The 15619-nt window shown below is 45.0% G+C and overlaps 1 protein-coding gene and 1 pseudogene across 3 annotated transcripts in view; both read right to left on the reverse strand.

Moving 5' to 3' along the window:
• RECK (reversion inducing cysteine rich protein with kazal motifs) overlaps window positions 1–15619 on the reverse strand; it is a 97095-nt gene that overhangs the window by 33839 nt on the left and 47637 nt on the right. For all 3 annotated transcript variants that reach the window (XM_044779218.2, XM_070519185.1, XM_044779221.2), the window contains 4 exons: window positions 14543–14755; window positions 12909–13045; window positions 10804–10944; window positions 9468–9656 (listed from right to left, as the gene is read on the reverse strand). In XM_044779218.2, coding sequence (XP_044635153.2) covers window positions 9468–9656; window positions 10804–10944; window positions 12909–13045; window positions 14543–14755 — 680 coding nt within the window. The remainder of the gene's footprint in view (window positions 1–9467; window positions 9657–10803; window positions 10945–12908; window positions 13046–14542; window positions 14756–15619) is intronic.
• LOC139046482 (calicin-like) lies at window positions 6081–7879 on the reverse strand (annotated as a pseudogene).

The following is a 15619-nucleotide window of genomic DNA, read 5'->3' on the forward strand; positions in this document are numbered from 1 at the left end:
GCTAGAAATAACAAGTTGGACAATGCCAACAGGGTTTCTCGTACACTGCTGATGGCAGTGTGAACTGGCACAATCACTTTGCAAAACAGTCTGGCATTATCTATCAACGAAGATAGCAATTCCTCTCCTAGGCATATGCCCTAAACAAATTTGAGTGCATGTGCACGAAGCTACATTCACAAGAATAGCATCATTTGTCATTGACAAAATAACCCAGACATCCATCAAGAGGAGACTGGATAAATAATATATTCCTATCACACAATGTTATACAGAAGAGGAATGGAAAGAACTACACCTACAGACAACAAGGAAAAATTGTAAAAACAAAATTTTGAGTAAAAGAAGCCAGACATGAAACAATTCATACTGTACAATTCTCTTATGTAAAGTTCAAAAACAGGACGAACTAATCTCTATATTCAAAATGCCTACTTAGATGGCAAAACAATATAAAAAAGCCAGGAACACATTATCATAAAGGTCAGAGAGGAGAGAAGGGCTTATAAACAGAAAGGGGCTACACAGGAGAATTTGGAGGTGTTGGCAATGTTCTATTTCTTGAACTTAATAGTGGTTATGTGGATATTTAAAATATTTACACTAATTCATTAAGCTACACAATTATGTTTGTTCAGTTTTTATGTATGACATTCATAGTAAAAAAGGCTTAAAATGTTTCTTATGAGGCTGAATGAGCATTCTAACCTACATGTGATATATTTAGTTTTGTTCAAAGATGTAACACTGCCCTTTTGGAAGTAGATGTGGAACTTCTTACATCATCCCTTAAATGTTGCTAAATTGGCACCTGCACATGGGAGAAGGGGAGCTCTTTCTCATCACAGAGAGTGGTGAAAATGCAGAGAGGACCCTCTTGGTAGGGAATATTTCTAACATACTTGCAACAAAGCTTGGATATTCTAATTCTAAGACAGATGGAGAGGTAGGAACATAGAGAGACTTGTCATGATTCTGTGGCCTGAAGGAAATAATGCACTATGACCGTCAATATTTCTGAGCCATGCTGTCTTGGTTTTGTCCTCACAGAGCTCTCCCTCAGGAGTCATACTTTCTCTGATAACCATTGAGCATGGAAGAGACTAGGTTATTAAATAAACATCATCAAAAATAAGCTCATGAAAAGATGCTCCACATCACTAGCCATCAGGGAAATGTAAACCAAAACCACAGTGAAATGCCACTTGCTCCCATTAGGATGACTATATTTGGAAAGGCAGACAATAGGAAGTGTTGGTCAAGATGCAGAGAAATTGGAACCTCATATATTGCAGGTGGGAATGAAAATGATGCGATTGCTTTGGAAAACAGACTGGCAGTTCCTCAAATGATTAAACGTAGAGTTACCATTTAATCCAACAATTCTATTCCTACGTATTTAGCCAAGAGAAATGAAAACACATGTGAACACAAAAACTTGTACATGTATATTCACAGAACATTATTCAGAATAGCCAAGCAGAGGAAACAGCCCAAATGTTCATCAACTAACTGACAAATTGATAACTAAGATGTGGTATATCCACACTATGGAATATTATTCAGGCATAAAAATGAATGAAGTACTGGCACATGCTACAATATGGATAAACCTTGAAAGTATTATGCTAAGTGAAGGAAGCCACATAAAAGGACACATATTATATGATTGCATTTATATGAAATGTGTAGAATAGGCTAATCCAGAGATGGAAAACAGATGAGTGGCTGTGTAGGGCTGGGAAGATGAGGGGGTTAGAGGGTGACAGCTAAGGGGTACAAGGTTCCATTTTTTGGGCAAAGAAAATTTTGTAAAGTTGATTGTGGGAATGATTGTACAACCCTGTGAATATACTAAAATCCACTGAATTGTACACTTTAAATGAGTGAATTGTATGGTATGTGAATTATATCTCAAGAAAGCTTTTAAAAGTGTCATCATTCCATCATGCTATTGAGCATTTCTGAACAACCCACCTTGGACCAAAATACCCTAGTTGTTTTCTTCTTTTTAAAGATTGGCCCTGAGCTAACATCTGTAGCCAATCTTACTTTTGTTTTTTCTTCTTCTTCTCCCCAAAGCACCCCCAGTGCATAGTTGTATATTCTAGTTGTAGGTCCTGGAAGTTCTGCTATGTGGGATGCCACCTCAGCATGGCTTGATAAGCGGTGCTAGGTCCACACCCAGGATCCAAACTGGTGAAACCCTGGGACACCAAAGCAGAGCACGCAAACTTAACCACTCGGCCAACACAACTTGGACCAAAATACCCTAGGTTTTTTTCTGTTTGTTTTTTTTAAAGATTTTATTTTTTTCCTTTTTCTCTCCAAAGCCCCGCGGTACACAGTTGTATATTCTTCGTTGTGGGTCCTTCTAGTTGCGGCATGTGGGACGCTGCCTCAGCATGGTTTGATGAGCAGTGCCATGTCCACGCCCAGGATTCGAACCAATGAAACACTGGGCCGCCTGCAGCAGAGCGCGCCAACTTAACCACTCGGCCACGGGGCCAGACCCAAAATACCCTAGTTTTTAACACCAGACTTGACACCTTAACAGAAACACTGCATTGATAAGACAGAAAAATACAAGAAACTCTTCTTTGGATGTTGGTGTGTTGGTGAAAGGAGGCTTCACTGACGCCTCACTGACACGGTTACACTCATGCGGCATCCTGGGGCAGTGCATCCAGGAAGATGTGGGATGGGTAAACATTTCTCTGTGTGTGTGTAAAGTGCTTGAAAGGTAATTTTGAAAGGGAAGGTGGGGAAAGAGAACTAGAATGAAATCTCTAGGCATATTCTCAGGTAGATCAATTCTAGGAAAAAATGTGAGGATCTGGAAACTGATTCCCTTAAAGCCATGCACGTCTGAACTTCCCGTGGAAGGCCTTCAGGCACCCAGTTTGCAGATCTGAGCTGTAGTTCAAAAGCCTCGTCTTTCAAGACCATAATCTCTGCTATGAATTGACAAAGCTTCCCTAGCAGCAAATGCCAAGAATGTGACTCTGATTCCTACACTGAGCTGTGCCGGCCTCCTCCAGCAATAAGCCCTGAATGCTTCAGCCTCATGGTCTAATTTTCATGTGGGAAGAGCTCAGGAAGGAAGAAGGGAGGCCCACGCTGGTTAACATATCAGATTATCATCCCTCTATGCTAATGATCTCCTTCTACCAAGCGCCCTAGCGATTCTGCTGCGGGGGGGGGGAGTTGTCAATACTGCCCAGTACTGCAAGGAAAAGAAAGAATGCAGAGCAAAGGACAAAGAGGACAGTGTCGTCAGGAGACACCTGGGTGGCATGCTGGGAACAGAAGCCAGGCTAAGTGGGTTAGAGACTGATCCGGAGCCAGAGAGCACAGACAACATTCAGGAAGCTCAACTGAGGAAAGAGATGGGCAGACAGAAAGAGGCAGACCTCAGAGCTGAGGAGGGTTTGCTTGGGGATAGGGCAAACTTGAGAATATGTGTGGGATGAAGAGAAGAATCGAGAAGGGGATGTGAAGAGAGAGGGAACCAAGGAGCCTGAGAAGTTGTGAGGGGACACAGTGAAGACACAGGGGAGGCACGAGCTTTGAATCGCGGCAGGACGCCTCTTCCTCCGAGGTGCTCAACAGCAGGAGCTCTGGGGAGAGTTTTGGTGGACACGGGACTGTTTATGGAGCTCAGATCATCTGACTCTATTTCTCTCGAGCTCTGGTGCCAGAATGAGAGGTAGGTGGCCGAGAAAGAAGACAGGGGAAGAGCGGGGCCCCAGGACCCCAGAGAGGGCTGGAGAATCAGCTGTGGGGAGTGGCCTCTGGAGTCAGTGAGAGGGGACTCAGTGGTCTGCTAAGCCTGGTGGGGTGGGGAAGGGGCAGCTGGGCTTAGCTGCGTGGATCTGTAAGACCCTGCTCTTCCAGCTGGCAGATGGCAGAGAGGTGAGCAGAGGAGGGGGCTGCCCAGGGTTGGAGAAGTGAGAAATGTGGGAGAAGTTCCAGGGTAGAGAGGGTCAGCTGTGAAGTCCAAGGTCCTGGCCTGGAAGGAGGAAAGTAAGGCCTGGGCAGAGGGTAGGCTTTGAAGAGAGAGGCCAGCCAACAGAGGTCAGGAAGATGATGCTGAGCAGGTGGAGGAGGATGGAGTGGGGAAAGGAAGGAGATGGAGCAGATTTGAACCATGGGGATATGTACAGTATACGGCATTGTCTGATAAGAGCCACTAGCCTCCTGGGGCCTTGTGCCTGTGGCTAGTCCAAACTGAGCTGTGCTCTAAGTGTATAATACACACACTGGATTCTGAAGACTCAGTGTGAAAAAAGAACGTTAGATATCGCATCAATAAATGTTTACAATGGGGCTGGCCCAGTGGCATAGTGGTTGGGTTCATGTGCTCTGCTTCGGCAGCCCAGGTTCGCCAGTTTGGATCCCGGGCACGGACACGCACACCACTCATCAAGCCATGCTGTGGCAGGCGTACCACATATAAAATAGAGGAAGATGGGCACAGATGTTAGCTCAGGGCCAATCTTCCTCAGCAAAAAGAGGAGGATTGGTGGCAGATGTTGGCTCAGGGCTAATCTTCCTCAAAAAAGTAAAATAAATATTTAAATTGATTATTTGTTGAAATGATAATATTGTGACAATATTGGGTAAAATAAAATATATCATTAAAGTTAATTTCATCTGTTTCCTTATACCTTTTTAATGTGGCTACTAGAAATATTTAAATTACTCATGTGGCTTGCATAATACTCCCGTTGCAGGGCACTGGCACAGATACTCCCTCCCAAGGACATGAATTGTCTCTGTCATGTCTGTGGCCCCAGCACCTGGAACAGGGGCCTGTACAGAGAGGGCTCAGTGATGGTGTGTGTGTGAAGTGGCCATTGGAGGAGAAAGTAAATTCATGGATGAATGAGAGACGGGATGAATGAGGATTCTACAGCTGTTGCAGGACGTGGTCAGCTCGTTCTAAATTGCTGAGGATTACGTCTGAGTACACACATGACGGAAAGGGAAAGGGGAGTTAGAACTGAGGAAAGCTCACTGACTCTTTGAGGGAGGGGGTCTCAAAGAGCATTTGATGGGACCTCACTTAATCTAAGGGCCCAAGAATCTGGACCCTTGCCTCACCTCTCTTTTTTTTCCTTCTACAAAAGTACTCCTGTAGCCCTTTAATGTATGCCAGGGACTGTCGTCGGCATTATGCACGTATTAACTCACTTACACTTCCCATGACCCTATGATGATGGGGGCTCCTATTGTCCACCTTTTACAGATAAGGAAACTAGGGCACAGAGATGGTAAGTAACTCACCCAGGATGACCCAGTAAGTGGTGGAACTGGTATTCGACCAGGCCATCTGTCCCCAGCATCCAACCCCTAACTACTACACCACCCTGTCTCTCTTATCCCATCATTTCGCCTCATCCCCAAGCTGCTCTCCAATAGAGACATAGGTTTCTTTTCTCTCCCTTGATGACCTCTCGATCACCTCCAGTCCCTCAGACTCACATTCCTGGAGAAAGTTCTCCATGAACCTTGCTCTCTGGAAACAAGTGTTAAGTAACCCCCCAAGTACCCCACAAATGAGTCACAAACACATCACAGCTGCATGGTCGAATACAACAACCAAGTGACCCTGCCTCCCCGGTTCCCTCTGCCTCATCCCTGAGCCTGGCCCACACCGCCTTCTCCCTTCCCAGCCAGGAGGCTCCTCTCCCAGACCTGGCCTTGGCCCACCTGCCTTCCCGGGCAGACTTGAGGGAAGTGAGTGTTGAGGAGCCTGAGGCCTCACAGCTCTAAGCAACTGCTTCACCTGTCAGTCTACCACATGCCTGCCAGGTGACTGCAGGGAACAGAACGGGGGTTTCCAGACACCACCCTGGCCAGTGCCTGGGAGATGCCTCAGTCCCCCCACCAGGAACTCCATTCCACCTCAGCTTGGATCCCTCCAGTGAGAGCAGCCCTAGCCCAGGATCTCCCCTTCAGGGCCAAACACAGACAGGAACACTAAGAAGGAACCCACAGGCCATCTTCCTCTCCTTCTCTCTCTCATTAAATTGTGGATAATAATGCATCTAATTATTCTCCCAACTAAAAGTGGTTTAATTCCTTTGAAGAATCTTTCAAGGTAGCTTGACTAGACAGCAGTTGGGACAGTCCAGTGGCTCTGGTGGGGGGCCCAGGGTCTTCCAGTTGCCTGTCTTTCGGTCCAGCAAGTAGGCGTTTGGATTGATGGTGCAGTCCCTTTTCTGCACATCACTGGCTGTTGTGACACCCCCACCTACAAACACCCTGCTGTCTCCAATGGAGGATATAGCATGGGACACATCCAGGGGGCAGTTCTTGGGCAAGAGAGGTACTGATGTGGTCCTCTTGTTGGCCTTGATTTTCTGTAGGTTGATTTCCACGCTCTGATGGTGGCTGTGCATACAGAGGATGTTGTCCTGACTGAAAGAGAGCAGGGGCCGGTGGTTGAACTTGATGGGGAAGATGATACTCTGGACCACCTCCCCAGTATTGGTATCAAAGCAATCCACTACCGCGACTCAGGAGATGGTGCCCTTCACCAAGCATCGCCCAGTGACCATGTACAGGTTCTGGTCACCCTTGGTGATCACAGCTGTGGCATCCATAGGGATGCTCATCTTCCCTGCCAGGCACCAGGCCTCCTTGCGCTCATCATAAAAACAGATGTTAGAGACATACCGCCTTGGGGCAATGCTCCCACCCACTGAGTACACTGTCCCCCCACAGGTCACCATGGTGTGGAAGACAAGCCCAATTGGCAGGTCAGGCACCTTGGTCCAGGAGTTGTCATCCATGTCATACCGCCAAGCCATCTTCAGCCCTGTAATCTGCTCATTGGTGCCACCAGACATGTAGATGTAGCAAACAGTAGAGGTGGCACTGAGTGCTGCTGCCTGATAGGGCACCTCTGAGAGCTTCAACCACAGGTTCTCCTGGATGACATAGGCAAACACTCCATCGTTGAACTGGCCCTGGGCCTTTTGGCCACCAAGGATGACCACCGAATCAAGCAGGGCCCCTTTCCACTGGTAGCTCAGCAGGCTGGATGGCCTGTCCTGCTGTCGTTCCACAAGGACACTCTCAATCAGGGATGTGTGGGCTGAGCTGTTCTCCATGTCCATCATCTGGTTGCTGGCAAACATCAGTGTCTTGTTGGAGACGGCATTGAGACTCATGTAATAGGAGAACTTCTTGAAATACTTCTCCTGCTCATCGTTCCGGAAGTACACCCAATGTAGGAGTGTGCTGAGGGCCTGGTCCTCAATGCGCACACCCAAGTTTTCATCTTTAAGCAAGTGCCAAAGATGACAAGTCGACAGCGCATGAAGCTCTCAGGACTGGCCCAGTAGTGGCAGTTGTTGCAAATACCAGTAAAGGCCAAGTTTGATACCTCTTTGAGCCCAAACAACTCAGCCAAGACGAGGTAGCGCAAGCAGCTGGCATGGCGGAAGGTCTTAATCAGGTAGTCACTACAGTGGATTTCAAGGCACACTGTGTTGAAATAGTGGGCCCCACGAAGGAGCTCCTCCACGTTCTGCTCCAAGATCACCACCTTGCCACGGGAGAAGTAGTCCAGGACCTGGTCCACTGTGGCCAGACTCAGATAGTTGGGGTCAAGGGTGAAAGAAAGCTCACTGCTGGTGTTCACATCATTGCCAGAGAAGACGTTCTTCACTATTGAAGAGACAGCAGGCAACAAGTTTTGATGTGCAAAGAAGTCATGGTGGTTCACAGTCAGGGCCATGTCCCAGAACTCTTTGAGTTTCCTCTGTTAGTTCGGTTTCTATAGCATGAAGCTGTCACAGTTTTTCTCAGTGAGTATTAATTTTATGGTGCTTCTTACTGGCTGAGACAGAAGATCAGCAGCAGGCATTGAAGAACAGACCACCTCAGGCCATTGGGATTGAGACTGATGGTTGTTTGCAGTGCAGCTGGTCAGGCAGGAGTGAAGGGTGGGAGAGAAGATGATGGCATAGAGTCGATGAGGTCATCACAATGCAGGTCCCCCGAGGCCTTCCTCAGAGGCTCAGGGTCTTTCTCTCCTGTGATGGCTCCAACCTGCCAAGGCCAGATACCCTATCAGGACCTAGTGCCCAGGGCCCAGAGCTCAGGAGGAAACCCAGAGAGGGGTTGTGACTCCTGAGACTTTCAAGGTCAGTTCAAGGCTGCTTCTGGAATGTCAGAGCCAGTTGGGCAGGGGGTGGTGCAAGGAGGGATAAGGGCAGGCTGGGGGAAGGAAAGAGATTATTATTATTAGGTCATCAAGAAGAATCCTCCCGTTGTACAGGAGGGAAACTGAGGCCCAGACGAGAGAAGGGACTTGTCCAAGATCACACAGCCAGTTGGAAATAGAAAGTAGAGCAGGGCCTGGAACCCAAGCCTTCTGGAACTTAGTACTCTTTCCACCCTTCCCGGAAGCTCCTCACTACTCAGCTTTCCCCAGTCTCTGATTCTCAGGCAAGGAAATAGCTTTCTCTGCCAAGGTTCTGGCCATCAGAGAAGAAAGCCTCCGTCCTTTGGCTTCTGACCTTTGTGGCCACAGAGACCACTCTTCTTTAAAACAGAGGGAGAGGTGGGGACCACTCTGTGGAGCAGGGATGCCAGAGTCAGCATCCAGAGAGTGAGGATGGGAGGGCCTCTAAAGCCCTGATTATGTCAGTTCCTAGGCAAACCGGGACGTCCACTGCACATTTCAAAGGCTCTAGTTGTAAAAGGTTGGGGGCTGCCGTGGGTCAGCTCTCCACATCAAGTGTGGACTTGGACACATTGCCCAGACTCTCTAAACCTCAGTTTCCTCAGGTGTGAGATAGCTTCATAGGTTGTTAAGAGCGTACATGAGAAAAGACTAGAGAGGGTTAGCACAGAGTTTGGCTCACAGCAAATGTTCAATAAACGCTAGGTGCCATATTGTTGTTAGTGCCCTCGAGTGGATTCAGACTCCTAGCGTCCCTGTGGACAGCAGAGTGGAACTCTGCCCGGTCTTTTTTGCAGTATCCTCTCCCCTTCTGGCACTATATCAGACAAGGCTCCACTGCTATTCAGAGGGTTTTCACAGCCAATCTTTTTGGAATTTGGTGGCCAGGTCCTTCTTCCTAATCTATCTTAGTCTGGAAGTTCTGCTGAAACCTGTCCACCATGGGTGACCCTGCTGGTATTTGAAATCCTGATGGCTTTCAGCATCGCAGCAACATGGACCTGCCACAATATGACAATCCATGGACGGACGGGTGGCATGGTTCCCAGAGCAGGAAATGGACTCAGGCTCTGGTGGTGAAAACGCTGAATCTTAACCCCTAGACCACCAGGGCTGGCTGCGTCCCACAGTTTGAAAAACATTGCCTGAGTGTCTGAGTTGTAGACTTCAGTCTCTGGTGAGAATCCATCCAATGTTCTTATTACAAAGTTAGGATAATCAATCTCATATCAAAAACAAAAAACAAAGAAACCTCGCCAAGACTCACTCTTTCTTTTCCCTCCGACAATACAAGACTTCTGAAGGTCTATGCAGTGCATGTCCATGCAGTTTTCCAAGAGTCCACTTTGTCCACATGAGCAAATTTTATAGCAACCAACTTCCCCTGCAGATGATGGCACCTGGATCAGTGTCCCTTGACGCACGATAAAATCAGAGGCTTCTCCCAATTTGCAACCTGCACAAACAGAAATTACCTGAGAGACATGATACTATTTTACGACATTAGATATACCTCACATAAGTTTTACAGGTTCTGTGTGGCTACTAGAGGTTATGAAACAGAATTTTCACCTAACTAAGGAGTCGCTTTGGTTCAGTGGTCAATAACATATCCTCTGAAATGAAAATTCCATGTTCTACGAGATGGTGGTGATTCTGGACCTGTACTCCAAAGTTAGCTCCAGTTCAGTATAAAATGCTATAAGATATGTGGTTTTTTCTTTCTTCTGGTTTACTTAAGATATTTAAAAATTACAGATATTTTTAAAATGGTATAGAGAAACTGACTGTACTTTTAGAATAATCTCGGTCAGGAAAACTTCTAGTGACAGAATATAAACATACCTTAAATTCAAAGAAAAGTTGAATACTTGATTTGGCTTAACAAAAACCCATTCATTTTCAATTTTAACAAGATTTATTACGACTCTATGGCTGATATGGTATTACACAAATATTACAGATGATCCTTTGAGACATTATAATTTAATCTTTTGTTCCTTTTAACTCCACATATATTTTGAAATGTTGATTCTAACATGATAAAGAAACACTTTCAATTGGGAAATAGATAAAAGGCAGCAAAATCTTGTCACAACTATATTCTAAAGGAACCTACAAAGAGATAAACACTATAAAAATTCTATGGGATAAAAAAATTTCAACACAACATTCATCTCCGTGGAGAGAATTACACACCCCGCTGAGCAGGTCCTTTCTCCACATACTAAAGGAAAGAAAAGAAAAAACAAGAACAATGTGCAGTACATTTTCTCAAACACTATAACCCAGAAGACAAAGTACAAAAAACTGGCCCAAGGCTTTCTTTCCTTTTGTTGTCAAGAGCCCTGCAACTCATTAAGAGAGTCTGGTTTGGGACTGATATTAGTTTATAATCTAAATGACTACTGAAACTTACATTTGTCTTTGTCTTTTTCTGCTTACATAAATAATACATGCTTATTGGGAAAACCTCAAACATTAAAGGAAAGCATACATGAAAATAAAGTGCCTTGCAATCTCATTCCAAAGATCACCCCCGTAAAGAAACACGAGCAGCACACATCTGTGCTCATCCCACACCCGCACCATCTACCTCTTACCCTGAGCACAAGAGTATGGAAGGCATGGATCTCCGGCCGGACACCCTTTCCGGTTCACCTCACAGAGCTCATTGGTGGGGCAGGGACTTGGGTTACAGGGGTGAGTCACCTCTTCCACAATGGTACCTAAAGTACTTGGCCCTGAAAACACAAAACCAGATCAGCTTAACAAACCCAAAAGAGTACCAGAGGTCTGTAAGTCATCTGAATTAATCACATCTGGAGTAAATGGAGAGCTCATGAGCATAAAGCGAGGCCTGATTCTAGTAAGACGGAAACACTCCGACTCTCTGATCATTTGTGAATTTAGCATAAACATACACACATTCACCCACTTGTTCATTTATTGGGAACCTACAACATGCTGGGCAAGGTTCCAGGTACTGGAGAGACAGTAGTGAACAAAACAGACAAATCTCTAACACGGAGTTTACATTCTGGTCGGGAAATGGACAATAAAAGTCAGACAATGATAATAAGTAGTATACAGGGATAGAAAGTGACAGGTATATTTTGGATAGGATTGTCAAAGGGGTGCTTCTGTGTAAGAGGGCCAATTTAGCACATTTTACCATAAATGATCATAATTTATTACAGTAAGATGGATCCTGTCCCATGATTATATTTGTCAACTTGTGAAATAAGGACCAAGGATGGGTCTCACTTAATAGAAAGCACATGTGATATCTAAAGAGCGTACTGAAACTCAAACAAAAGCATTTCTTTAGTTTTTCTTCCATTGAAGTGGTTTCCTTCCACACGTATATTTGATGGCTCTGATAGAGTCTAGGATTGTGAATACATTAGCTTTGCTTACTTGGTTTTAGGCCAGACTCAGACTCCAAGGCTAATAGAGGAATAGGGGTTCTTGGAGGTCATCTCATCCAGCCCAGTCATTTTATAAAGAGGGAAGCTAAGGCTCAAAGAAGTGGTCTGCTCAAAGTCAGAGGTCTATATTCTAGTCTCGTGCTCTCTTTTTCTCCATACTGGTCACAAAGGCTAAGGGACATAGTCTGTTGGTCTTGAGAAAATGCGGCAGACACTACTAGCGGCAAATCTGGCATCTGCTCTTCCCTTCCTGCTTACTAATAGAACTCCAGTTTTACTTAGGGTGGCAATGGGCCCACAGCTAAAAAGATCACCTTTCCCAGTTTCCCTTCCAACTAGGGTGGTTTTCCCTCACACTAGGATACAGTGGCTAGCATTCCAGTAGCCATGCCGTGATGATAAAGCACACGCGGTAACCGTGATGATGATGAAGCCCAGCACCAAGGACGTGGAGAAAGAAGAAGGAGCCCGGATTCCTGATGACAGAGCCACCACAGCAGCCCTGGACTATTTAGTTCTGGGCTTTTTCTCACTTCTAACTGTTGTTCTGTTATTTGCAGTCTGACTTAACCCTATCTGACAAAGGAAGACAAAGCAAGTAAGGGCTGAATTCACCGTCTGGCTTTCCAGCCTGCTCACAGCACTAATGGCCCCTGGTGGCAGCCTAGTCACTGCCCTTGGCCTAACTGCGTGGTGTGTAGAGGTTCTGCTTGTTACCCCCTGGTTTCCACACAGCCACCTCGCTGCCAGAAGGCTCAGCTTCAGGATGCCTCAGTGAGATCCCAGCTTATTCTTCCAGCTCTTGGCAGGAGTATTTGACAGAGAGAAGTTCCAGTTCATGTGCTAACCCAGACCATCATTCCTTACTCCCTACTTGGTGGTAAGTCCAAGCCAATGCCTCGCTCAGGTCTGCTGATGTTCTGATGACAAAAAGCTGAAGACTCCCTGGGGAGCTTCTACTTCCTGGTCAAATCGTGGCAAGGAGACAGCAATGATATGAGCTGGTTATCTGAGAACGCTGGCCCTGGCTCACTGCTTAGAATTCCTGACTGACAACAGTCGACTGCCTCCTCAGACTGATATGATAATCACTCCTGCTTACATATCTGAAGATGGTAATTCTTTCCTGGGCCAAAAAAGCCAAGCAACTAAGAGCGTGCAATCGAGACAGTATCCTTAGACCACATGTTCTCAAAGAGAGATGCTCAACCAGGCAAACAAGAAGGGCAGAGATGGAAGGGAGGGGCATTTAAAATCCAAAAACACAAAGTCCTTACTGAGGTAGGTATCCAAAGGTATACAACTCTCCAGGTCATCTGTGGGTGACAGAAGCTCACAGATACTTTCAGCTGTGTGGTCTTCGGGGAATTTGTTCTGGTCCCCACATTTCTTGAGAATCTCCACGCAATCTGATCTTGAAAAGAAAAATACTCACAAATTTAGGGTTCGAGACACCTCCTCATGTTGTCTAGTCAACATCAATTCTGTTTCTGAAATTTCCAGAAAGTGAGTTCTCATAACTTAACCATGTTTCACAAGTGGTTAAGTGCAATGATGGCAAAAGAGAACAGGAGTCATAGGGGACCTCAGGCTGAACAGTAAGGTATTATGTTACCAAAACATCCCTAACTTTCTCTGACCTGAGATCCAAAGGCCTTGCTCACATTTTATACCCATCCTTACTGGAGCTACCATCAAGGTGGCTCTTCACTGTCTTTGAAAGGAATTGAACTAGGCTGGTCTGATCTGCTCTTTGCAAAATCACATCTCCTTTCTTTCAGGACCTTATCCACACTTGCTTCTCCCTCCTTCCCTCCCACCCTTCCTTTCTCTTTTTAAATATCTTTTTAGTTATCAACATTAAAGTGTGTGGCCCAAACAATCGGAAAGTCCACTACTTTAAAATTTTCTCAGTCTTCAGTAGGGTTTTGACTCCTCTTCTGTAAGTTCTGTGAGCTAAGAGTCTATAAATTTCCCATGCGTTGCCCCTTGCTTGTCACCCAATATTTACCCCTTCTCTCTCCCCTACTCAGGTCATCTCCGAGTCACGTCAGAGAATAGAGGTGGAACCTGTTTAAGGTTGAAATAAACTGCAACTAGTCGTTGAGTGCCCAGCAGCACCAAGCCACACACCAACAACTTAGGGGCTGGGTATTAACTTGGTTTTGGAAAAGCATTCTGGAAAAAAAGATGCTTAAAGAGCAGTTGACATAGGTTACTAAGTAGTTAATGCTTTTGGTTTCACCCACCATAGCAGCTTTCATCTTTACTTTATCCTAGGCCTCCTAAGCAAACCACTCACAAAATGATTGCCAGGAACAGGCCCTAAGGACTATATTCACTACCTCCTTCACTCACCAAACACTTACAGAATACCTCTGTGTGTCAGAATTATACCAATCCCTGAACAGGAAAAAAGAGGAAGGAGGACACAAGGAAAAAAGGCACAAAGAAGAATACGCTCCTCAAGGAGAGCAAAGTCTAACAGAATATGAGACAAGTACAAATTAAATATAAAATAATGCAAAAGTGCAAATTAAAATATAAAAACAGAATTATGCATTGAAAGTACTCAATAAATGTTTCTTGAACTAAGTTCCACAAGAGAAGTACAAACAAAGGTGTATGGAAATTTGCAGTGAGGATAAATTACCATCAGCTGGAGCAGTCGGGGAAGATTCCGTAGGAATGACCGGTATTTGAGAGGGCTAAGAAGGACAGGCAGCGGGCAAGTGGAGATGGGGGGAAGAGCATTTCAAGCAGAGGAGGAAAAAGTGGGAAAGAATTTGACATGTGGGGGCAGTGGGCAAAGGGAAGTGGTGGGAAAGAAAACTGTGAAGGTAGGCTGTGGGTGGAGATCATGGAGGGTCTGAACCAAAACCGGAGAGTCACTATGATGAAAGAAACTTACTTGCAAATAATACTTCCCCGGGATTTACTGTGACAGGGTTTAATCTGCAGTGAACAAGCTATTGCTTTCCACATTTCTGGCTGGCACTTTTTAATGTCAAGAACAGGAATGTTGATAAACGGCATCTTTATGCTTCCTTTTTCCCACAGCTTCATGTCATTCATGGCTCCTTGATCTGACTGAGCATTACAACTCCTGAAAAGTTCTGTTGGCCTAAACAGAAAACAGCCCAGAAGGAATTAAGAGGCAATTATTTTCCAGAGAGGAGCAATGTGTTAAATCCTGACATACTAATGAATCAGGAAAATCTGATTTTTTTAAAGAAGAAAGTACATACAACACATCAAAGGATATGGGCTTTGAATGTATGAAGATTCAATGCAGATGCTACCCATAAAATTCGGATTGCACGTTTTCTTTTTTACAGAGATTTTTGTGAGGCAGTTTAAAACTTCAAAACCCTGTGGACAGGAATATCATCTGCACTGGTACCATTTCTTTCATTTGACAAAATAAATATTATAAGTCCAAGTTTTTAAAATTGAGGTACAATTTATAAAAATAAAATGCAGATTTTTGGGGTACAGTTTGATGTGATTTGACAAATATGGACATCCAAATTAATTAAGGAGCATTTCCATCACGTCAGAAAGTCCTTGTGTCCCCGTCCAGTCAATGTCCTCCCTGCTGACTGCTACAAATAGCACTGCTGGGTCATAACTTTCTAAGAAACTGCCAAACTGTTTTCCAAAGCGGCTATACCAGTTTACGCTCTCACCAGCAATGTACGAAAGTTCCATTTATCTGCTGTCTTCAACTTCTCTCTGCAAGGTTTTCTGGTTTTTTAGTGTAGAGTTCCTGCACATCTTTTGTTAAGTTTATCCCTAAGTATTCCATGTTTTTTGATGCACGTGTAGATTATTTTTTATAAATTTCATTTTCCAATTGTTTTTGCTAACACACAGAAATACAACTGGCTTTTGTATGTTAACCTTGTATCTCGTGACTTCGTTAAACTCAAGGATATAAAGGGAGGTTGTATGCAGATTTGGGAGCATCTCCTTTTGTGGTTCCCTC

The sequence above is a fragment of the Equus asinus genome, chromosome 10, assembly GCF_041296235.1.
Source record: "Equus asinus isolate D_3611 breed Donkey chromosome 10, EquAss-T2T_v2, whole genome shotgun sequence".
In the NCBI taxonomy this organism is placed as follows: domain Eukaryota; kingdom Metazoa; phylum Chordata; class Mammalia; order Perissodactyla; family Equidae; genus Equus; species Equus asinus.